Source organism: Fusarium odoratissimum, assembly GCF_000260195.1.
Source record: "Fusarium odoratissimum NRRL 54006 unplaced genomic scaffold supercont1.3, whole genome shotgun sequence".
NCBI lineage: Eukaryota > Fungi > Ascomycota > Sordariomycetes > Hypocreales > Nectriaceae > Fusarium > Fusarium odoratissimum.
Window position 1 is genome coordinate 1917845 of NW_022158689.1, and position 23106 is coordinate 1940950.

At 49.7% G+C, this 23106-nt stretch overlaps 8 protein-coding genes and 1 non-coding gene across 11 annotated transcripts; 5 read left to right on the forward strand and 4 right to left on the reverse strand.

Annotated features, from left to right (window-relative positions):
- Window positions 1-209: 209 nt before the first annotated feature.
- Window positions 210-2179, forward strand: FOIG_03057 (uncharacterized protein; the record flags this gene model as incomplete). The annotated part of the gene is made up of 3 exons (XM_031200691.1): window positions 210-560; window positions 618-1182; window positions 1242-2179. 3 exons carry the CDS (start codon window positions 210-212, stop codon window positions 2177-2179), a joined length of 1854 nt encoding a protein of 617 aa, XP_031070459.1.
- Window positions 2180-4700: 2521 nt separating this feature from the next.
- On the forward strand, window positions 4701-4804 carry FOIG_03058. Its single transcript has one exon. It is a non-coding gene; the product is annotated as a tRNA-Leu (tRNA).
- Window positions 4805-5156: 352 nt separating this feature from the next.
- FOIG_03059 (uncharacterized protein) lies at window positions 5157-7305 on the forward strand. Its single transcript, XM_031200692.1, has 2 exons — window positions 5157-5482; window positions 5535-7305. The coding sequence occupies exons 1-2, from the start codon at window positions 5194-5196 to the stop codon at window positions 7046-7048; spliced, it is 1803 nt and encodes a 600-aa protein (XP_031070460.1). The 5' UTR covers window positions 5157-5193; the 3' UTR covers window positions 7049-7305.
- On the reverse strand, window positions 5513-8016 carry FOIG_03060 (uncharacterized protein; the record flags this gene model as incomplete). Its single annotated transcript, XM_031200693.1, has 2 exons — window positions 5513-7767; window positions 7820-8016. Coding segments are annotated over 2 exons (685 nt in total), but the record flags the coding sequence as incomplete, so codon positions are not given.
- Window positions 8017-8094: 78 nt separating this feature from the next.
- On the forward strand, window positions 8095-10598 carry FOIG_03061 (uncharacterized protein). Its single transcript, XM_031200694.1, has 2 exons — window positions 8095-8638; window positions 8693-10598. The coding sequence occupies exons 1-2, from the start codon at window positions 8472-8474 to the stop codon at window positions 10494-10496; spliced, it is 1971 nt and encodes a 656-aa protein (XP_031070462.1). The 5' UTR covers window positions 8095-8471; the 3' UTR covers window positions 10497-10598.
- Window positions 9982-15388, reverse strand: FOIG_03062 (uncharacterized protein). Of its 2 annotated transcripts, none has more exons than XM_031200696.1 (2): window positions 10623-15388; window positions 9982-10594 (listed from the first exon to the last, which is right to left on the reverse strand). In XM_031200696.1, exon 1 carries the CDS (start codon window positions 12685-12687, stop codon window positions 10966-10968), a length of 1722 nt encoding a protein of 573 aa, XP_031070464.1. In that variant the 5' UTR covers window positions 12688-15388; the 3' UTR covers window positions 9982-10594; window positions 10623-10965. The 2 variants fall into 2 exon arrangements, with proteins under 2 accessions (XP_031070464.1, XP_031070463.1); XM_031200695.1 differs by having other exon boundaries at window positions 9982-10566; window positions 10595-15388.
- FOIG_03063 (6-phosphogluconolactonase) lies at window positions 10764-17719 on the forward strand. Of its 2 annotated transcripts, none has more exons than XM_031200697.1 (2): window positions 10764-14680; window positions 14748-17719. In XM_031200697.1, the coding sequence occupies exon 2, from the start codon at window positions 16212-16214 to the stop codon at window positions 16992-16994; it is 783 nt and encodes a 260-aa protein (XP_031070465.1). In that variant the 5' UTR covers window positions 10764-14680; window positions 14748-16211; the 3' UTR covers window positions 16995-17719. The 2 variants fall into 2 exon arrangements, with proteins under 2 accessions (XP_031070465.1, XP_031070466.1); XM_031200698.1 differs by having other exon boundaries at window positions 13356-15175; window positions 15250-17719.
- FOIG_03064 (uncharacterized protein) lies at window positions 17206-19230 on the reverse strand. Its single transcript, XM_031200699.1, has one exon. It carries the CDS (start codon window positions 19109-19111, stop codon window positions 17747-17749), a length of 1365 nt encoding a protein of 454 aa, XP_031070467.1. The 5' UTR covers window positions 19112-19230; the 3' UTR covers window positions 17206-17746.
- Window positions 19231-19570: 340 nt separating this feature from the next.
- FOIG_03065 (uncharacterized protein) lies at window positions 19571-22904 on the reverse strand. Its single transcript, XM_031200700.1, has 2 exons — window positions 22815-22904; window positions 19571-22757 (listed from the first exon to the last, which is right to left on the reverse strand). The coding sequence occupies exon 2, from the start codon at window positions 22075-22077 to the stop codon at window positions 20113-20115; it is 1965 nt and encodes a 654-aa protein (XP_031070468.1). The 5' UTR covers window positions 22078-22757; window positions 22815-22904; the 3' UTR covers window positions 19571-20112.
- Window positions 22905-23106: the final 202 nt, after the last annotated feature.

A 23106-nucleotide genomic window follows, 5' to 3' on the forward strand; every position in this document is an offset into this window, starting at 1 on the left:
GTAGGGGCTATGAGGCTGGCTGACGAGATGTTGATGAGCCTGAAGTCAGCGGTGAAACACGTCTACGCTTGCGTTTTGGTGTTGTTATAAGATGGGTTGGTTCCTGTGCATCAGCTTCTGACTACCGATGGAAATACAATTAGTCTTTGTTTCTTTTCTACCCCTGATTAAAATCTACAACCGTAACCACGTTCCCTTGGTTCCTCAGAATGGCTGATAATGGACCCAGCAATGGCTCTCCTAGTGATCTAATACCCGATGACAGGACAGGAGATTCTTCTTGCCAACAAGACAAGTTTTCCCCTGCCGACTCCATACCAGCTACCCGTGCTCTGGACGTGATCGGGGCAGAATCAGGGTCTTGTACACAGATTAAAAGTGAGAATGCGATTGGCAATCTTTCACCCTCCTCAGGCCCCTCGTCCCTTCAACTCAAGGAACTAAATGAACTACCTGCGAGTTTAAGTCGGGGATGGCGCTTCTACGGCGCTTTTGGTACATTGTGTCTTGTCACCTTCATCATCGCTCTTGACTCAACCATCATTTGCGTTGCATTACCTGTAAGCTCCTGATATAAGATCCTAACACGAGTCCTCGCTAACATGAACCGTTCAAAGACGATTGCAGAAGACATTGGTGCTACGGCTATCGAAGCCTTTTGGTGCGGTACCAGTTTCCTCCTCGCCTCGACCGTCGTTCAACCCCCTGTTGCCTCCCTATCTCATATATTTGGCCGTCGTCCTGCATTGCTCGCTTCTCTCACTGTGTTTGCGGGTGGTAGCATTATGGCTGCTCTGGCGAAGAATATTGCCGTGCTACTCGGTGGTCGGACACTTCAGGGCCTTGGCTCTGGTGGCATCCTTGCTTTGACATATGTTATCGCTACAGACCTTGTGAGCCTCAGGGAGAGGGGTAAATGGTTCGGCCTTATCTCCCTCAACTGGGCTATCGGAAGCATTCTTGGTCCCTTGATCGGCGGTGCTCTCGTTGAAGTGTCCTGGCCCTGGCTGTTCTGGATCAATTTGCCATTCTGTGGTCTTGCCTATATTGCTATTCCTATCACAATGCGCATTAAGCGAAAGGGGGATACTTCAGTCAACACAAAGATCAAAGAATTCGATTGGATCGGGACTATCATCTTTGTTGGCTCTTTGACAAGTTTCCTGATCCCTTTGAGCTGCGGTAAGTTGCCCCTGCTGATACAGCCAACTCTGTAACTACTTGTTGATGATCATCTATAGGTGGCATAATGTATGATTGGAGCAGCCCCAGGACCGTCATACCTCTTATATTCGGTATTCTGGGACTCATTTCGTTTGGTATTCACATCAAATTCTGCAGAAAGTACTGTAAATGCGACCCTCTCCTACGACCCAGTCTATTCACCTCCCTTACGGCTCTCTCTGCATACTTTGCTACTGTTATCCACGGTATAACGGTATGGTGTCTTCTTTACTATGTTCCATTATACCACGAGGTCAGGGGATCATCACCTATCACTGCGGGTGTTGCTGTCATGCCATTTACCGGGACGGTGGCTCCCGCTGCTGTCATAGTTGGGCTCCTGATTGCCAAGACGGGGACATACAGGCCCTTCATATGGGCTGGATGGGTTCTTGTGCCCACTGGAATGGGCTTGATGCTGCTGCTTGATAATCATACTGAAACCTTTAGATGGGTACTCATCTACCTTACCGGGGGTCTTGGTCTCGGTATCCTCTATTCAGCTCAAGCATTTGCTGCTCAAGCTTCAGCTTCCAATTCCGACTTGCCATTCGCTGCCAGCTTTTATGCTTTCTGTCGGTCTCTGGGTCAAGGCATCGGTGTTGCTGTCGGCGGCGTCACCTTCCAGAACGAGTTCCGCAAACAGGTTGAGAAAAGCCCGGAGTTTGCTTCCAAAGCCAATGAATGGGCCAAAGACGCGTCAGCGTTAGTTCAGACCCTCAAGAAGTCCCCCTCTAGCATGCAGCTCATGAATGACACTATCATCGATGGATATATTAATGGCCTTCGAACCGTCTGGTTGGTACTAACTTTACTTGCATGCATCGCTCTCTTGGTGTCACTCGTCTGTGTCAAGGCGAAAAGCCTCGATCGTAAATTTGAGACTGAGCATGCTCTGGACCAAGCAGGTCCTAAGGAGAAGAAAGACCAAAGAGTCCCGGAAGTTAATGTTTGATAGAATATGGGATTATTTCGCTGTAGTGCTGGAGTATTGCTTTTTGAATAATGCAGAATAATTGACTGTCTTCCCACGGTCCTCTTATCGCAACATAAGTCAGCACATGTAAGAGATATCGAAGTTCTTGAAGTGGTACACTGATAGATGACTGGGGTGAGGAAACATAGCCATGTGCGTAGCCCAACTTATCTCTTTCCTATCTAGCCATTTCCCAAAGCACCAAGAGCGCTGGCAATAATCCCGATGAAAACCCTCTTCAGGTATAGTATCCCTTGGGGGAATAGCTTATTCATGGTGAAAACCAAAGTCCACAACATCATCCATAGATCGAGGTATAGACACGATGCTTTGGCACAAGTCCGGGCGATCGAGCTTCGCCATACGTTTAGCGATAGCATGGGTTTGGCAGTTTCCCTTAACACCACTATGACCCGGAGCCCAAATGAGAGACAAAGCTACTCCTAATCGCACTAATTCGTGAGATCGTTGTCGAACTAACGAGTCGAGAGGCGGTATTGGGAAGTACTAAATCTCGGAGCACCGCGAAATAGCCTCTCTCGAGTTAGAGAATATGGCAACTCTGCGTATACTAGAAGTCGGTTGTTGCGAAACAACGAATATAGCTGCTTCGAGGGCCCCAGTGATGTTCATGACTTCGACATCTCCGATATGAGCGTTGTGTCCTTTTACTTGCCAGCCTATTTCCTTCAAGATAGCCTTTTCCCTCCCCAAAGACTTATCCATGAAGACAACTGGACCACCGCCATTGACCACATTTGCAATTGACCTATCGGCCCACAGGGTCAAAACATCAAGGCTTCGTCTCGACCCGCGTCAATAGCTAGGCTGCGCGCTTGGCATTTTGCCTTAGGTACCATAATTGCACCTGTAAATGTTTCGGTATCGATCTCTGCAGGGGGGGGGGGGGCATGGTGGCTCTCTGTCGAATCTGTCTCTCTTGTTAAATCGTTCGCAATCTTTCTTGAAAGACTTTCTCAGAGGTACATGGGTTCGTCGTTCCTCTTCTATGGCTTTCTTTTTTTTTTTTCTTTCTTTTTTTTTCGAGCTGCCTCCTTCGCAGCAGACTTTTTTTCCTTTAGCCTTTGCTTCTTCTGCTCTTGTTGACTTGTGAGCCGAGCCATTCTCATGTGCTATATTGTCCGAAAAATAATCCTCCGTAAATTTAAAGAGAGACAGCAGGTCCTCTTCTAGCTCCTCCATGTCCTTGCCTTCTCGGGGCTCAGGCATCGTGGTGGTGAGTGAAGGGTGTCTTTCTAGGAGCTCAGTATCAGGAACAGACTGAGTCGCACAAGCCTCTACCTAGAGGCTTGTGCGCTAATTTTATTTGAAGGAAGTTGCAAATTAGACTTTTGGGAGCATATTCTTTTTGTGTTATATGTTGCTAATGCACACGAGAAGGTTCATTATAATAACCTACCCAAGGGGAGGCAAGAAAACTTAGGACCTCTAACCTAAGTGACAAAATGACTTAGGTATAGTTTAGTTTAGATTTTGTTTACCTTAGATTATATACTTTTGTCACCTAGGCCCAGGGTCAGAAGTTTTCTTGCTCCCTAGAGCTACCTTATATTTAAATAGTAAACTCTTCTTTGCGTGAATCTCAACGCAATGGAGCGTCGACCTGATAGTTCAAAGGGAAAACCTTGTTCTCCTCTGCTTAGTTCAAGAGTATTAATTCTTATGGTCTTAACGACAGCCTGCTTACAAATCTTCGGATCCTATCTCATGAGAGAAATTACAGTTAAGAGCATCCTAGGACGCAGAGTGTGGTATAAATAAGATGATACTTTTTTTTCCCCTTGCCGTCAGCCTTGTACGAGGCCATCGAGCTTTTTAACTTTTCTACAAAGGCTTAAACAGTGAGACCCCTATAGCAGGCCATCATCACAGAAGTCAAAATTATATCAATGGCACAATTGCTGCCTTAACCAAGCAGTATGAATACCAGCTCTCAGCAGCTGGGTCAACCTTCTTCCTAAGGTGATACTGTAATAAAGCACAACATTCAGGTTAATGCCACTTTCTCTAATTGCATGATGCTATCTTGTGCAGGAGTATTGGCACTTGAAGAACTACTACGTATTACCCTTTTATTACACAAAACCTTCAACTGGTTTATTACTCTAATAACCTTTTAGAGTTTTATATCTCCAGGCGATGCCTAAAGTATATACAATAGGCACCTTTTTTTTCCCCAGCGCTTTTGCAGTCCTTAATAAGTTTAAGGAGATATAGAATATTTAATAGGCAGTAATTACGCCATTAAGGCAGATAATTCTTATTAGATTTTGACTTCTGTGATAATAGCCTGCTATAGGGCCTTACTGGTTAAGTCTTTAATAGAAAGTTATTAAACTTGATAGCCTCGTATAAGGCTGAAGGCAAGGGAGGGCAGGGGCGATGGAACATTTAACGACAGCTTGGTGGTTTTAGCAAGCTCGTCTTGAACATGTGTCAAGTTATTCAATTGACAACTTTTCGAATAATAACGCATCAAGGCAAGATGGCCGAGCGGTCTAAGGCGCTGTGTTCAGGTTCGATTAGAACTAGCAACGATTCGCAGTCTCGAAAGGGGCCTGGGTTCGAATCCCAGTCTTGTCAGCTTTCTTTTTATCTGGCTTCAACAACAGGAGGTCTTAATTTTTAGTCCCATTATATTCATCATGCCTGATTATGGTACAGGTAGGCAGGCTTAGGAGGCAATATAACTTAGGACCTCTATTCTCAATAATTAAAAAAACTTTGGGAAGTTTAGTATATATTAGCAAGCCTTTAGACCAGTTGATTTTGGCAACCAAGTTTAACGTCTTAAGTTTTCTTACTCCCTGAGGGCAGACAACCGTAGATTCGTTCCAGGTAATGGCGTCACCGGCCAGGCCAGTGCGAGCCCCCCCTGACTTCTAAGTTCAGGTACCGCCCCTCCAAATCGGCAGGTTCCTCTAATAGCACACGCGCTTGTCGCGCTTCGCGATCTCAACTCGTGTAAATTGATGCTCGCTTCCTTCTCAACCGGTTCATCTCGTTTCCTTCCCCATGTTCTATTAATCCTCACCTATAAACTCACGAATGTCTTGGACTCTAAACACGAAATGGCAACAGCCTCGTCTTCTTCGAATCTCTCGTCGCCGTCATCTTTTGTGACGGCGCATGATGCTACGCTTGATAAATCCACGGCCGCCAGTAGCCCCGTTCATGAGAACCCATGTCCCTATCGCGATGCGCGACAACTGCCCCGCGACTTGAAGGCGCATTGCCAGATTTTACTCGAAGAGCAACTGTGTATGCTGGTGCTCGCTCCTCTTAATGGTAACTTACACTTACAGCTCGATAGATGGTTCCGCGATCAATCTCCTCAACAGCATTGCCGCCTCTGGCATATCCAAGCACACTCCTTCGAAGAAGCACGTCCTTGTCCCTCCTCCAAGCCATCTCGCTCTATTAAATACTCTTGTTATTCATCCTCTCCACACCACCCGTGCGGAGAAGAAAGACCAGCTTGACGTTGCCTCACAGGCTCTCGACTATTTGCGCAATATTCTTCTAGTTGCCGGTCCCATTAATGCCGATCTCAGAACAGCCTTCCAATTCAGCTCTACACCACGCTCAGGTCGCCGCTGGGATCAATATGGACAGGGAAACGATAGCGATATATCAGACACGGAATCAAATGGCGACGACGAACGACTTCGAGGCAAACTTGCCAACGACGGTAGCATATGGAACCGTGGACAAGACTTTTGGTCAACCATTGGTTGGGCATTCAACTGCAGCACGTTATATCCGAAGCGATGGCAATACTGGAAAGCCTGGCTAGAGTTGATGTTGGATGTCTTGGAGGCCGACTGGAACGAGCGCGAGCGATGCGACAAGGAGGCGCAATTAGCCAATGGCCCAGAGAGCGAGCTACCCCGTACATCACGCAATGAATCCATCATTGTCATGTATATGGAGCAACAAAACGGGCGACAAAATGGAGCTAAAGGATTTGTCAAAGCCATATTTGCCGATGGAGGCGAGATATCGTCGTCTGCCTTCCGCGAGGTTTTTGATAAGGAACCCAGAGGCCCGAGCAAGACGTCTAACAAACGAAAGCGGGAACAGGTGCTGGACCTGGAAAACGACAAATTTGGGGACTACTTTGATGATGAATCAATCTCTTCGGGAGTTTCTGAACCACCAACGCCTCAAAAGCCTAAGGACACGCGAAAACTCGGCGCAGCAAGTGTACACTCGCAAGGGCTGGTCGAGTCTGTCGACATACGCCTTCGTCTGTTCAGATTACTTTCTGCGGTGACATGGTCACTCCGAAAGCCTTCCGAGCTTCATCGTTTATATGAGGAGTACACTGCCTCCCTCAAACTTCTCCCACTCCCTATGTTTACTCTTTTTGCATGCCAGAGACCAAATCCCCTTCTATCTGAAGCACATATTACCATCACCAAAGAATTATTCGATTTATTACTACCATCATCGTACAAAGATCCTTCAAAGGTCGACCCAGAAGGTGACGCAGAGGGAAGTTTGACCTTGTCAATGTTAGAACAGTGTTTTGTCCCTCATCCGGCGAATACCGTAGCTCTGGAAGACAACGCGAAATTGTCCCTAGTCGTTGAAGACGCTATACAACTTCTTTGGGCATGCGATCTAATGGTCTATTCTGAAGAGTTTGAAGAGGCTGTTGAGAAGGGCATCAAAGCTCGAGAAGCAAAAGCAAAGAAGAGGCGTACTGGGAAAGTTAAGGGTGATGAAGCCGACGCTCTTGCGCAAGAGATCCTGACTAATTCAGGTGAAAGAATTCGGTTGCTTTTGGAAGTTTTAAAAGCTTCTCAGGAAGCGGAGTCATGAGACGGTTAATGGGGCGATGGTTCTTATTGGTTTTCTGGTGGTAACGTACATATTATAGACTATCCAGTGCATGAACATAATGCCGTAATGAATGATGATACCCAAGATTCTGCCGTTGAATCTGTTTCGTCTCTTTCCGCGACTCTTGTACATTGTTGCTACATTTGATATGGTAATCATGGCTTGCTGGACCAGTTGAGCCGGTCAGTACTTTAACTGAAGCTCTATTGCTCAACGTTTCTTGGCTGCTGTAGGACTCCAAGAAGTTGGTTGCCATGTCTCGCCTGGTGCTCTAGCCTTGGCCGTAGCCCAAGGATCATCCTTCTTTTCAGCCTCTTCTTTGGTCTTTTTTGCGCCCGTGTCAGTCTGCTCACCACTCCTGGCGTCTTGTTGTAAAGGACTAGCCTTCGCCGGTGAAAGCAACGGTGCCGGCGCAGCCTGTGGCGCCTCCATAACTCGCGGTTTGGCCTCCCATCGAGCATCCGCCTCAGCAGCAAGCTTCTGCATCCTCACCCGGCGCAAAACATCGCTGTGTTGTTCCTCGATGCTTGGAGGTTCTTCTCGTGTATGCCGTAGCCATTGGTGCCATTGTGGGCTGACCTTTACGGAAGAGTAGTGTGTTGATCGCGGGTATTTAACAATTCTTCGCCAGCGCTCATTACTCTCAGCGCCTCTCGTGAGTCGAAATTCCCAGTACGTGTTACCTTGAAGGTCGTAACCTGGTGGCATGTAAGTGGGAGGAGAGTGGTGGAGGGAAGATTAAAAACAAACCCACGAGGAAGCGCTTGCGCCATGGCAAGCGGAGAGCTTTCCACTTGTACCAGGCCCGCGCAACAGGCCCAATCTGATTTGTGGCCATGGGCTTCTTTTGTTTCAATTTGTGACCTTGAATGTCACCAAAGGATATGGGGGGCGCAAATGTTCTGGTGAAGTCTTGAATCCATGACACACACACAGCCACTTTCATGATGCACCAGCCACCTCACCCCAGCCACCTCATAACTCCCAGTCCACGTCATTTCATGGTGGGCTGGATGCTGGGATCGGGTGCATGCCGCCCAATCTTGCCTGCTTGAACGCAAGCTGCTAATCCCTTGGATACTTACTTACCTACCTCGGATACCCGGGACCATCCTATTCTCTCTTCCTATTCTTCTCAATCAACACTTGATTTCTATCCTGGAAGTTGACCTTCAAGACAATTACTTGGAGACAGCTTCATTTGTTCTATTGAGAATCGATACCCATCCCCTCCCTGCGTTCAAGAAGCTGTGCGACTTTTGCGACAGGACCGTACTCTCTACGTCGCTTACCAGTGCAAACGCTTGAATCTCAACTCGTACCAGTCGAGATACAAATCTAATTCCTCATTCCTCAGAGTGGTTGAATTGCTATTTCGAGAACCTATCCGCGAGCCGTCATCATGGCGTCCGTGTCGTCGCTGGATAAGGACTTGCGCAAGATGCGCCTTGAGAAATACACACCAGCAGCGGCGAATGAAGCTCGTTCATGGATCGAAGATATTCTCGGAGAGAGTCTTCCTTCGTCCGATCTCCTCGAAGGACTAAAAGATGGAGTTGCTCTATGCAAGTAAGTCACCTCTAAGGCTGGCGATCATGAATGCGGGACTTACACGATTCTCAGACTCGCCAATCTCGCCCTACCACCTCCTGGGGTTCGGTTCAAGCAATCGGCCATGCCTTTCGTACAGATGGAAAACATCTCGCTATTTCTCCGTGCTTGCCAATCTCCACCACTGAACCTCCACCAACATGATACATTCCTTACTGTCGATCTTTTTGAGCAGAAGGACCCAGCGCAAGTACTTCAATGTATCGGCGCATTCAGCAGAGCGGCCCATGCTGCTAATCCTCAAAACTTTTCCACCTCGATTGGACCTAAAAATCGACCTGAAACGGTTACTCCACAAGGAACAGGTTCAAGGACACCTACCGGGACACGCGACAGGGGCGCATCCGTTACGAGCAACAAGTCGCCTGCTTTTGGACGCTCTGCTGCTCTGCCACATCGAACAGGTGATTCGGGCTCTGGGCGGTGGAGTCCTACCAAGAGCCCTACCCCGAAGAATGGGCCCGAATCTCCTGGCGCCGTTAGCAGCTGGAGCAAAAAGGAGCACGAAGGTACTACTGCGCCGGCTTGGAATATTGCACAGTATGGTTACTTGGGGGGCGCTAGCCAAGGTAATCTCGGTATATCGTTTGGTGGTAGGCGACAGATCACCAATGCTGGTCCCCGCGTGCCAACTCTCGCTGAGAAGGAGCGCCGTCGAAAGGAGGAGGAAGAGCGTGCTCACCGTGAAGCGGAAGAAGGGGAGAGGCAGCGAGCTGAAGAGGAGGATCGCGCCCGGGTTGAGGAAGAGCTCAGGTGGGAGCAGGAAACAGAACAACTCCGAGAAAAGGAGCGGCAGGCTGCCGAAGAAGAGAAGCGCAGATGGGAGGAGGAGGAACGGCAATGGAAATTGACAGAAGAGAAACGGCGCAAGGAGGAGGAAGATGCCGAAGCCCGACTTGCCGAAGAACGAAAAAGCGTGAAGAATCGTGGTGATTCTAAGCTGACGGGGCAGTTCCTGAGTCAGTACCGAGCCGACCAAGGAGCATCACAACAAGACGGTGCTTCAGAAGATGACTACAAGAACCGTGTGAAGCAGTTGGAGCAAGAGTTGGAGCTCGCTCGACAACGAGAAGCCGAGTATGAGCAAGAGCGTCAAGTGAGAGCTCAACGTCAAGGAAGCATAGAGACAAAGCCAACTCCTAAGCCAAAGCCTAAGCTGGTATCCAGTCCTCCAACACGTTCTGACTCATGGTCTAAAGACGAGCGAGAAGTTCTGAGGACTCGGTCTCCTTTCAACAGAGAACCCCTTCAAACAAATAACGCTCCTGTATTACCCTCAAGGTCACCTCGCCCCTTGCCTGACCCGACTGCCCTTCCCCAGGCCAAGTCACAGAACACGAGCAGCCGGCCCCTTCCGGATCCCGCCGCATACTCCTCGAGACCTACACCCGCCGCTCCCAGCCGTACCGACCGCTTTCTATCAAGTAATCCAGCCCCTTCACCACCTGCAGCCCAGGCGACTTATTCACGCGAACTGGGCGCCACAGCCGAGCGCGATGCCGAAGACCAGCGCCGCGCACAGAGCCAGAATAAGACTAAGGCAGGTGGGTGGGCCTCCAAATCACTTCTTGAACGAGAGATGGAGATGGAACGTCAACGGCAGCGCGAGTGGGAAGAGGCACAGAAAGAGACTGCTGCGGCGGTGCGCTCCAATGAAGGTGTAGACGGAATCGGCGGTGGTATTGGTGGTCGGTGGGATGTTGGGCAATGGGCTGGCTATACAGGTGGTGACAGCCAGAATAAGGGGTCAGTGGGTATCGGAGCTGGTCGAAGACAGATCGTAGGACCTCGGCCGCTTCCTGAGCAACCAAGGTAAGGTGCCGGCCTAGAAATAGAAGCGACTGTGTTGCAACTCAAGCAACGAAGCACTGGGCTGATTGAGGGGTCTTTCAAATTTTGATCGATTGTGATGGCCTTTCAAATTTTGATCGATTGTGATGGCCTCTATAGAATTCAAACTATTTCAACAAATGCTCACGTTCAATGCTGGACCCCTGGTTTAATTATATCCGTTGTCCATACATATCCATGGCCATTTGGTCAGTATCATCAGCCGCTTGATAGAAAGGAGAAAGAGCTGCTAGGCTTTAGTTGCCGGACATTTGGTATGATAAGAACCTTTCGTTTATTGTGGTATCTTGAGACTTTCAAAAAATGTACTTCATCTACCCATCCAAAGCACATACTTGCTATGATCGATCCACCCATTTTATCTAGACCTATCCCTGAAAGGTACAAAAACCCACTCCATGCTTCATAAAATCCCAATTCACAGCATGAAATTCTCAAACATGATTTGCTTCTCCCATGGCAGCCTCATCGCGGCATCGTTTGCACATACACCAGCCGCCTAGACTACCCCTTGCCCATTCCCGGCGTTGTTGCACAGGCAAATTGACGTCGCAATAGTGGTTGAGAATCTCCTCACCTTTCTTGATACCTCCCGGACGACCACCCACAACACGCTCCTTTCTGGCTTCAAGAACCATGCGGCCACCCCATTCCCATGTGACGTTGGGGTCGCAATCATGGTTCGCCAGACACCAATACGGGTGCACTGCGGCGACATCAGGGCGACCATCCCGAGGGTTTTTACGGGCCGAAGCAGTGCCCCTGAACTTGGCGTATAGCGTGTTGAGAACCCATAGATCGTTCTCAGCGAGCGAAGAGTATATATCGATATCCATCTTTTCCAAAACGTGGAGCGGTGTTTCGACATTGTATTTGAAAGAAAAGGGCAGTGTCCACTCAGGAGGCGGGCCAGCATTTGGTGAGACGTTGATGTCGTTGGTTCGAGTCGGAACAAAATCACCCCATATATACTTGACCTCTCGAACATCAAGAGGATTAACCTCCTCGTGAGCAGCAATAGCCAAGACACGAGAAAGCAGCAAAAGGTAAAGTGTTTGGTCCGCTTCAAATGCATCAGGATCCTTAGCGATTGCATCGACATCCTTCTCACAAACCGCTGGATGATATCTCTCCATGGCTTGATCAAAGCAATACTGAGTGCAGAACACCGTATCGTAGCATTCAGGGCAACTGACGGGCTCGTTCTCGCTGCCTAGTGGTGGCAGATCAGAACTGCATGCGTCACAAATGGAGTCCTTCAGACGATTGTTCGCCGTGAGAAGTGAGTATTCCTTCAGCACAACCTCACCGGGGGCGATGTCCTCCTTGGCGAAGACTCCAAGCTGCTTGCATGTTGGAATAATTTCATAGTCATCGGTGCTGCTCGCTCCTTCTAACAAGACAGGCAAGGTCGCAACCTCGACAACACACTTTGGTGCCATGGAGCTCAAACGCTCGTTGAGTTCAGCCAATGATTCCGGGGCGAAACGATCAGGTTCGTGGTCATTCCAGGGGTAGACCTCGCGACGGACGAGACCTTGATCGGGGAGATTGGGGTAGTCAATATCGATGTCATCACGGCGAAGCCTTCTGCGGGCGACAGTGACAATGTTGTTCTTGGTGTCGAGTAGTTCTTGATTCGATGGTGAGAGCTGAAGACCGCGCTGACAGAAACTGGCAGCACTCTGCAGTGATCCACAAAGTAACAGGCCTAAAGATAGGATCTGATATGCACGAACTTGCGCCAATATGGCCAGTCGTTTGACTGCCTCGTCTTCGACTTCCAGGTCAGTTTCGGGGCTCTGTAGCTCATCTTGGGGAAGGTTCCCATGTGCTAGAACATCGGGTAAGGGAACTGCTGTATGCATCTGCAAAGACTCGAGGGCCTGCTCATGATATTCGAAGCCCTCATTGAGAACCTCATCGGCTAGTAAGAGTGCACGATATGCATCACCGGCTGCAAGGTCCGGATATCCTAGATCCGAGTGGATAGCGGCACGGTTGAGGTAGAGTATCAAGTCATAGGGTAGGCTAGAAAGTCCTTCTGTGAGCTGTGTTCGCCGGTCGAGCAGCTGCTCGTTCCGGGCTGTTGGGTCCATGTCAGGATCAAGATCGTCGAGGTGATGACTCGTCAAGTCAAAAGCCAGTCTTTTCATCGAGTTGTGTAAGTTGACACAAGAGTGGACTTCGGTAAAGAGGAGTAAATGAAAAGTTGAACTAATGGATTTAGGCCAAGAATTGAATGCGGGACCCTGGGTGTAGAGCAGAGTTCAGCTCTGGTCTAAATCCGCAGAGATCGCAGTCATATAAAAAGGAGGAGGCATAGAAAGAAAGACAAGTCTAGAAGTGACGATGGCAGTCGTTTGGTTACCAGACAAGGATCGGGGAGCCAAGGAATCGAGAAAGGGAGAAATAACTTGGGGGAGCGCGGTGATTCGCTATTCGTTTATATTAGTTGTCTTCTGCAACGGGAGGCTTTTTGGTAAGGTAGTCCAGGATGATTTCCCATCAAGACCCTGAATCTTGATATTTTTGCCGAAGATAAAACAGGGTATTGTTCAATAGGCAAGGTAAGGCAGTTGGCCAAAACAAAGAAAACAGGCTTGGCAATTTCCAACTGCCAAACAAAAGGTTGGCTAATGATGTTGGTCGGTGTTAGATGTCGGAGCGAAGGTTCCGGGTCACACGAGAACAAAGTGCAACTGAGAAGTGTGTGGTGTGGTCACGACTCACCAGAGAAGTAACGTCCGTTGATGATTTGATCGCCAGGGTCCATCCATCCCGTTTCAACCTCCAATTCGATTTTTAAACCCCCAAACTGAGTAAGGAAAAAAAAAACCTAGAACGTCCCACAGGTGGGCTAAAAAGTCCCCTGCACACCCCTCCCACGTTTGCTCGACTCGCAGCTGTCAAATACGAAAAGGCTAGAGCTTCGATATTGTCAAGGGAGCCATAATATAAGGGTCCTCCAGATCCAAACTGGTGTGATCATTACGTAGGGAACTTGATTCTCGGATTGACTAACCGAAGTGGTGTCGTTCTTTTTTTCTTCTTATTCTTTCATCAAGCTCTTTTCTTCGATGAGCCAGCTTCGCCGGGCCGGTCTCTTAGAGTGTCCAATGACCAAGGACAGCAACCAATCGCACCTCTAACGGCAAACTTGAGATCGATCGCAGAAATGACATTTTTGTGCTGGGCTGCATAGGCATGCAGCAGGTCAAGAGGCTTGCCCGTTTCCCAAAACTGCTTCCCAATCAAGTCTGAAATAATAAAGAACATGCTGCAGTGCAGCTTCACATCGGATTCTCGAAGTCATCATTCTCGGATGCCGACTTGACGGGCCCATGTCATAAGTCGACGTCGATTCGAGTGCCAACGACCCTGCTAATGCCCTGCATGCATGAGAGTGTAGTAGGAACAAGCACATACACTCACCGTTTCTTACACGATCTTGAGAGACTTGTTGTTACCCCTCAGTTGAGGAGGTCTTGAAATGTTTCTTCGACAGCATGGTCTATAGCTCGGGTACAAATCAGGCGACGCGGAATATATCGTTTGAGCGGATGCTCCTCGATGAGACTCTGGTATTCACGAGTGACCTGAGGATTACGGAGAATGAAGCTGTTGGAGGCTTCTAGAGACGTCCATTTCCTACATGGATACTGTATCTATTCACCTGAGAATTGCATAAATGGAGGGGCTAGAGGGGTCAGAATCTTGGAGGGGTCCATTGGAGGGGCAGACCAGGGACCAGATGGACGAGGGTTTAACCAGCCGGCATCTGCCCTGGAAAATTCTGCCAGGGCTGCCCGGCCATGATGGAGCTCATAGCGACTTACACACATACACCCACAGAGATGCACACTGAATAGAAAGCACCGCAGGTAATCAATTATACGACAGGGCATAGATACTGGATATAAGACTGACATGCCTCCTTTCACCCATGAATGCTCTGCCCAAGGTGATCAGTGAAGTCGGTATAAGTTGACAGCCTCCCTCCCTCATGAGACAAGAGCTAAAGAGCACAACCACCGTCCACGATGCTTTGCAACGGAACGGCTAGCGGCGTGCCTAAACCCGCCGAGAAACCAGCTAACCTAACGCTGTGCCCTCTTAGCCGGACATACGTCATGAAATCACCCGTCCGTCAGTAAAAGCTCCGCCGAGCCGGACAAGCACATGCTTGAGAACGCACTATTGACCCTATCTACAGTACCCTACCTCAAGCCACGGGAACGCTCCCTACACCTGGGTATCCTTATCAGAGGATGAAGGGAGAAGACGTCAGATTTGGACGTTTATACTGCCTGTTCCTTCCATGCATGAGTCCAGACGTCTTGCCTAGCTCAATTGGCCCGTGCTTCTTTTGTGGTATTCACGGATAGATAATTGATCCTTCGACACATATCTAGCCATGTACCAAAAACGATCGAAACCGACGACAAGATTCGGAGCTGTCGAGGAGCTGTCGAGGAGCTGTCTGGCTGACTATTGGCTCTGTGCTGTGTCACCACCCGGTAATGATGATGCTACTTTGGTTGCCTCTTAGGTCGCTTGGCTTCCATTGCTTTGACAAGGGTTAGTTAGGTTAGGTAGGGCTCAGTAGCACGTCAGCAACTTAAGACCACATGTCAAGCCGCTGTAAGTCAGATCTAATATGCTTAAAGATCTCTCTCCAAGATTCCCAAGCAACTTAGATGACGATTTCTCATCAGCCTTCGTCATTGATAATATTCCTAGACGGGACCTACCACCAAACCAAGCTCAAGTCCAATCATTCCATAAGGAGGACTTAGCCTTCCTCACTCATCCCCATGCCAACTCTTATTACCTTGACGACGACTGGGAACAAACGGCAATCCGATAAGCTTTTCTCAACGGGACACCACGCGGCTAAACTGCCCCATGGTTGACCTGCGTTATCTAGAAACAGAAACCAGCCATACACGATTCAGATATGCCATTGTCAGAAAGTCAAAGCCTACTTAACCTAGCTAACTACATAGTACCTTGCTGTGCAGTACTCTACAGGTGTCTAGCACGCCACTGCACTCATCATATCGTCTTCTGTACCGGAGACTGATCTAACTGTAAGCTCCCACTGAGCTTCATCATTCTGATTGCCCTCAACTATCATCGAAGCTTTCGAGGTACCAAGGAAGCCATTGTGAGACCGTTTTCGCTCCTCCCAACCCCGTCTCTCCGCCCACCCACGGTCAGGCAAGTAAGTTACTCTACTCGTGGGGAGGTCTTTCCCCGTCTTGAGTGCTCTTACTCCATGTCTGGGTCGACATTTACCAACGGGAGTTTGATCCACTACGATGACGAAGTAGGTACCCAATACTACCGTACCTACCAGAAACCAGAAAAAAGGCCCACTGTGACTTCCATGGAACCCCGCCTCTCGTAGACTATACCTACAGCATTATCAAATTATCCCACAACGTTTAAACAACATCCTGATAATTTATCTGAGTCGATTGCCTTGCCTGCCTACCTTATACCCTTGACACACTTACATCTTCTCTCACCCGTGTCAAGGATCAATCAGAGCTGTAGGAAAACCACGCACCTCGGTCTTTCTTCGTCTCTCTCCTTGTTCCGTCATTTTTCATCTCCCTCTCCCACATCGTCACAACTCACCGCAAGCTTCAAAACCCGCACCACAAACGTCACCATGGGTAAAACACAACCAAACCTTTTCGCATTTCGCAACGTTGACGCCCTCGCCCCGGCGCTGCGTTCTTATGTTATCCAGAGCCAAGCTGCCGGCATCGCCCGGCACGGCGCTTTCAAAGTGGGTGTATCTGGTGGTTCGCTCCCCAAGACGCTCGCCCAAGCCCTCCTGGCCCCCTCTTCGGGCCCCAACGATGTCGTCGATTTCAAGCGCTGGGAAATTTTCTTTGCAGATGAGCGCGCTGTGCCCCTCGACCACGAAGACTCCAACTACGCCCTTCTCAAGAAGGAACTTCTGGACAAGATCCCCGAGGACCAGAAGCCCACCGTGCACCCCATCGACACAGAACACTTGAACGACCTGCAAGAACTTGCCGACCAGTACGAGAAGACACTCGTTGCCAGCTTCGCCAGCCGCGACTCGGTCCGTCTGCCTATCTTCGACCTCCTCCTCCTCGGCTGCGGACCCGACGGACACACCTGCTCTCTTTTCCCTGGCCATGAACTGCTCCGTGAAGTCGACGCCTGGGTTGCTCCCATTGAAGACTCCCCTAAGCCTCCTCCCAAGCGCATCACCCTCACTCTTCCAGTCGTCAACCACTCCGTTCGTGTCGCGTTCGTCGCTACTGGCGGCGGCAAGAAGGATATCATGAAGCAGATCTTCGATACCGACGGTGGTCTGCCTTGCACTCTTGTCAACGAGGGTACTGGTGAACGCTGCAGTTGGTTCGTCGACGAGCCTGCTGTCGAGGGCGTCAGCTTTCCGCGAAGGGCTTTCCTCTGATACCATCACCCAAGCTAGCTTTAATAACAAGCACCTCTACCCAGTCTTTGAGCTTGAGCCTGACTCACCATAGCATGCAAACCACATCAACGTGCTGTCGCACTAGATGGAGTCTGGCATCGTGCGAAAATCGCAGGGGAGCTGGATGCTCAGCTTCCAATTCATCATTCCTTTTAACATCCCTCACGATATTGGGAGGACTTAAAATACTATAAGACGCATCAAATCTCCCAATCGGCAAGGATATAGACGGCAATTCTATATCGCATCCGGTCCTGATCGATGAACCCCTAAGTACCATTTATGACTGCTATATCCCAACGATGATACTTCGTTTTTGCGTGGGCATCATTTAGAGGCGTTTGTTTTGAGGTAGGGAATTTCCCAAATGCTATGACACCGAAAACCAAAGTAAAAAAAATTCCAAACAAATTTCAACAACATGGTTTCGAGTTAGAGAAGAAGGGTTTGAAAGAATTGTGGTTGATTTACCAATGTCCGTTTTAACTTGATATCCGATCGATCTAGGCCAGTACGCACAAGAGATAGAGGGCCCATTCTGCTGGTCATGTTCTCGTTTCGAGGCCAACTGACATAGCTAGAGCAGCTCAGTCCCAAATATGATTAAAAATGAGTCTATATGTAAAATGGAGAAAGTGCATCATCTGCTATGATGTCGCTGATCTAGGTGATATGCCGTTTATCTGATGTCCAAAACTCGCGCGCGGAACATTGTAAACTTGAACAATGTCTTACACGGCTCTCCAAACTGCTCCGGCTCTTGGGGTATCTTCCATTTCATCGTCGTCTCGGTTCATTCTCTCAATCCACTCATCTTCACGCGCAAGCGCATCCCGCTCAATATCGTCCATGACTGCCAGTTCAGTCAGCATGCCCTGCACGAGCTCCCTTGACCCTTCTACCATGCGTTGCAGACTTGATTGATCTTTGGATTCTCCCTCTTGGTCATCACGGGCAAAATCTCCCAATTGATCGAGCTGTCGCTTTATGGTATCCAGTCGTCGTACCAAGCCAGCGCATTCGTCCTTCCATGCAGAATCAAGTTCGCCAATAAACAGCACGTCGTTCTCCTGAATTAGAGCTCCGCCTGCACGTCTCGCTTCTTCGATTTCGCACATGCGATCAACCCATCGTTCAAATCGCCTTACAACCCTAGCATAACGACCACCGGGTTCCTCCAGCGCCCATAGACCAGCTATGGCTGCATCTAGGATTTGTATGCGCTCTTCCAGGCCACCGCCAACAGCCCACTTACGGAGTGCCAGGATGTTCTCCCTCTCAACCTCTGCCTTCTCCTGGTCATCGATCTGTTTGCTCGCGCTAGCAAGCTCTGAAAATCGCTCCCCAAGTTTGCGCTGGGCACTAGCCCTCCAGGTAGCATCAACGGTCGGTGCATCTCGATGCAAAAGATGAAGTTGCAGAAGCTCGGTTTGCAACCGACTTGTCTCGGCGGATGCAGCGACGTTGGCCGGAAGTTTGGACGGCGATGGCGGAGCGAGGAATGTTGATGTCAGTGGTTTGGGCGCAGACGACTTGGCTGGTGAGTAGTGTTGCTGGAGAGTTGAGAAGGCCGGGCGAAGGCGTGGTGCGGCGCCTGAGAGCTTCTCGTTGGTGGAAGTTGTCGACGACCGAGTAGGACGGGTGGTCGTTGTGGTAGTGGTGCTGCTAGCTGACGAGCCAGAAGAAGGAGGTCTCAAGACTGGCGCATTTCTCAAGCCAGTAGCAGTACTCTTTGCGCGCGTATGTGTAGGGGCAGGTGCCTTTCTAGTTGTTTGAGTCGGGCCATCTGCTGAGGTCGGTCTCACCGCTGGTCGAGGTCTTGTAGTCGTGGTTGAAGGGGGATATCGAGTTTCCCTCTTCGCAGGCTCAGATGTTACTGGTTTAGCAGGCTGTCGAACAGACGTCGCCCTGGAGAGTCCTGTGGTTGTTCCATTTCTCAATGTTCTCGCATTGCTAGAAGTCGTCGCACTTCGAGTCAAGGGCTTTACAGGAAGGCGACTCGGTGAACCGTCTGGGGCGTTCGCATTAGCAGTAGCAGTGGTTGTGGTGGAAGAAGCAGGTTTTCGAAGGGATCGTGAGCGTTGTAGCGTGGACATAGTGATACCCGTCACAGTCTGTCGCACGATGGATTAAACGGGTTCGGGATTGATAGTATCAAGTGAATGTTTATTGTGATGAAGCTTGGGGAAATCAGGGTCGCTTGGGCTACCGATACGGTAAGAAAGTGGGCCTGCCCTGAGGAAGCTTCCGTTAGCCGGAACACGGTGAGTGGACGGCTACCCTGAGCCAAGGACCAGGTGGAGGCTGGCGGTGCTTCACTAGCGGACTTGGTGAGCCTCTAGTTACAGTGGAAGTTAACTTGAACGCACGCGTGGAGTTATTAGACAAAACCTATCTGAATTCAAACCTAAGCATGGATATCAAGGAATGCTGCTCTTGCATAAGAACTTGCGTTAGTTGAGTTTTAAACTACCAAAGGCCATGGGAGTGAAAAAGCAGTCCACATAGTAGAATCTGTGCACACGAGTCCTGCTTTGACCACCTCTCGTGGGCATCAACATTACACATTCATATCAGTCTAAATACTCGTCGAGTTGAGTCTGGGCCTGTATCTTCGGCAATTCATTTCTTATATCGAGGTATTTTTTCATCATTGATAAGTAGCTAATCAAGCTGTCCCTTCTAGGTCAGCGCATTAACATCCGTAGTATCACATTGCCTCAGCGAAGCAGCAAACATGAGTCCATTTTCCTTTTCGACATCACCAGATCATACCAACAAAAATGGACAATATGTCCTCATCTTCCCCATATTCCCCGAGCTCGTAAACATGCTGCTGCTAGCAAATGCGGTATCGTTCAGGTCGCGATAAACGACATCATCCCATACTGTCTATGTTTTCCTCCTGGCCTACCTTCCCATGACCTTTTCGTATATAATACATGCAATGTGTCACTATGATCAAACCTGCGAGGAGAATCTATACGTAACAAAGGAAAGAGCATGAATAAGTGCGGTTAATGTGGCGCTGAGATAAAATGGTAATGATGGAAGAATATTAAGAGACAATTTCGTCGCAACGCCCGTGGGGATTCGATTATGATGTGAGTTGTGGGTGGCCGACCAGTCGGCGCAGGTCATTGCCACTATTGTTAAGCTTCTTGACGCAGTGCTCGCATATTCGTAGATGACAAAAACTGCAAGTCCATCTATCTTCAACATCCGACTTGTCGCACGTTTGACAAGTCAATGGATAATATCTGTTGGTCCGGCGGTTCATCGTCTTATGGCCATGGTAGCAATTGAAATGAGACTTTTTCAGCGGCGGCGCCTTGAAGATGGTACCCTCCGGTATAGGTGACTCGGACTGTTTGGGGAAGTAGGCCGCGCGCGGGTCGGGTTCCTGCAGTACCTTCATCTCAGGATACAGGGTACCATCTCTGCCTCTGTAAAGGGGTCCCTGAGACTCGGATGGCACCAGTCTCGGATCGTGTTCAACTGCTGACTGTCGTGGCGGGGCATTCGACCTTACGGATGAATGTCGTGGTGGGAATCGATTTGAAACTTCCGTAGGAGGCTGGACTTGGTGAACAGCGGTGTCACTGCCAGAGGATCCTCGACTTCCCCTTGAATCGGTGACCGAAGGTGGTAACGATGCCGCCTCTGGCGATACAGAAACCAGCTTGTCCTCCGAAGGGCTCGGTAGCCTAGGGACCTGCACAGCCTTACGTGTGATGCTACCAGTACTTCTTAGGTGTTCTTGGGTTTGTGCCTGAGGAAATATACTTGTGGCGTCAGTTGGAATTTCTGGAGACACCTGCGCAGCGGGTTCTGGTGATGAAGCGGGCGACAAAGGCGAAACAAAAGAATCAACAACGGGGGTCTTGATATCTTCCTTCTGATACTCAGGCGTGGGAGGGCGATTTGCCCCAGGTCGTGGCGTTGAAGGAGACTTGCTTGTGTCACCCGATGATTTCCCCCTTCGATGAAGATGGAGTTTCCCTTTAAGACGGTTCAGTTTGGAACTATTGATCCCCATGGTCGGGGTGTCGGGCACCTGCTCAGCGGCTGGCGACGTTTGGGAGTCCTGACCAGCAGGAGCTATGGGGTTGGTGCTGCCAGGCTGCCAGTTTGGTATTGTGGAAATTTTAGGTCCGTTTGAAGAAAGCTGCTGTTGAACATGTGGTGGTGCGACAACTGGCTGCGTTGCAGCGGTCGACCCGTGGCTAGCAACAAGCTTCAGGTCGGGAAGCTCAAGGCTCCGCTCGGCCTTTGACGACCGACGACGCCAAAGCTGAGGTTGAGGCTGCTGCTGGGAAGAAGGCGACGACGCTGAGTTCAGTTCAGACAGCTTGTTCTCTGGGACTGGTTTTCGAACAGGAGCAGGCGTGGCTGGAAGGTGATATTTAGTGTCCTTAGAGGGAAGTGGGGGTGGCCGAGTGTGGTTGGCGGGCAGCTTCTGGGCAACATATTGTTGCGGTTGTTGCTGTTGATAATGATGCTGTTGTTGCTGGGCGGAAGGACTAATAAACGTGCCAGTGTTGGTGTTGGCGGGTGGAGCTTGGTGGCTCGGTGATGAGATTGCCTCACTCCGACGAACACTGTCGTTAGCTTCGTAAGGCGACCTGACAAGGGATTCGCCGGACGAGCGTGAATATGCCGACAGAATACTCGATAGTGATTCCGAAGGTGACGGGGGAATCTGTGATGAGTTTGGCTGCTGCGGCTCTTTCTGAGGTAGTGGTGGTGGGTTTGCAGGCAGCTTCCCAATGGGCCGGCGTGGAATAGCCATTTTCGGCGGACCAGATGGAGGGGAATCAACCGCAAGCAGATGTAACGGCGGCAGTGATGGAGGTAACGGCTTCGCGTTGGCTATACTAGTCGAGCGCGGCGGAGGTGGTGGAAGCTCTTTGGCGGGAGGTAGACGAGGGGAAGGTTCCTCATAATAATCGTCATAAAAACTTGGATCGTCAGGACCAGGGACATCCGGAAGGGCTTTCGACCAGCGAGATGAGCCAGTTTTAGGCGGTTGCAGAGAATTTGTATTCAACATGGTAGCCATGACGAAACGGAAGCTGTCGTGTCAACCTTGGACGACAGACTAGGAGCAGGAGTAAGGGGGATGCTGTTTAACTTGAGGCAAGATAAAACAGGTGAAACCAGGGACGCGACAGCACAGCAATGCAATGCAAAGGCTGGTAAAGCGTATGAAATGCCGGGCCCTGGAATCCTTTTGATAATATGGAAGGGGATCACGGGAAAGCCGCCCCTCGAGGGAGCTTACAGGTAGATTCAAACCAAATTCAAGTGGGGGGAGGGAGACAGAAGAGACAACTCAACGAGTGAAACCGGCAAAGAATGGATCTTGAGGTTGATATTGAATCAAGTGGGACGAGCTGTGAATGAGAGTACACAAGTGCAATCAATGCGCGATGTAAGGTGGATAGAAGGAAATGAAACAGTGACAGTTAATGGAGAACAAGTGGATGATGATGGATGAAGAAAATCGTCGAAACAGATAAAAAGAAAACAGTGGAAGGAAACAAGATCAGATCGTGGGAGAAAAGAAAAGAAGGAGGCCTCGAGTCGATCCTTCTCGTTCTTGGTTCATGTCCTGCCCTGTTTACGAGCATCTCTTCCTCGGGCCCTCTACAAAGCTGTCTAGGGTTTCATCGAAAACACACCAACGCCGTCTTCAACCGGGGCAATCTCTTAACCAAGCCGTTGGGACTTGGACTTGGACTTGGACTTGCGCGTTAGCATCATGCAAAGCAAGCAAAACTGCATGGGCAATCTCACAATGTACAGTACTTGGCTCATGCCTCGGGATGGGCGGAGGGAGGCTTGGTGTGTCTTATGCAGTCTCTCTGGCCACCCAGGCTCAAGTTCTCAACCTCTTGGGGAACCATGGCATTGCTGCGTGTGGCTCGTCGGGTTCTGGCACATAGCGTCCGGAAGCAGGGGACCTGGGGACAGAGACCAAGGCAGCTGAAACAACCAGTAGATTTGATCTCCAGTCACTCCTGGGCGGGGAATTCAGATTCACTGCAGCTGAATCCACGTCACTACTCACCCCTGCATGTATTGAACT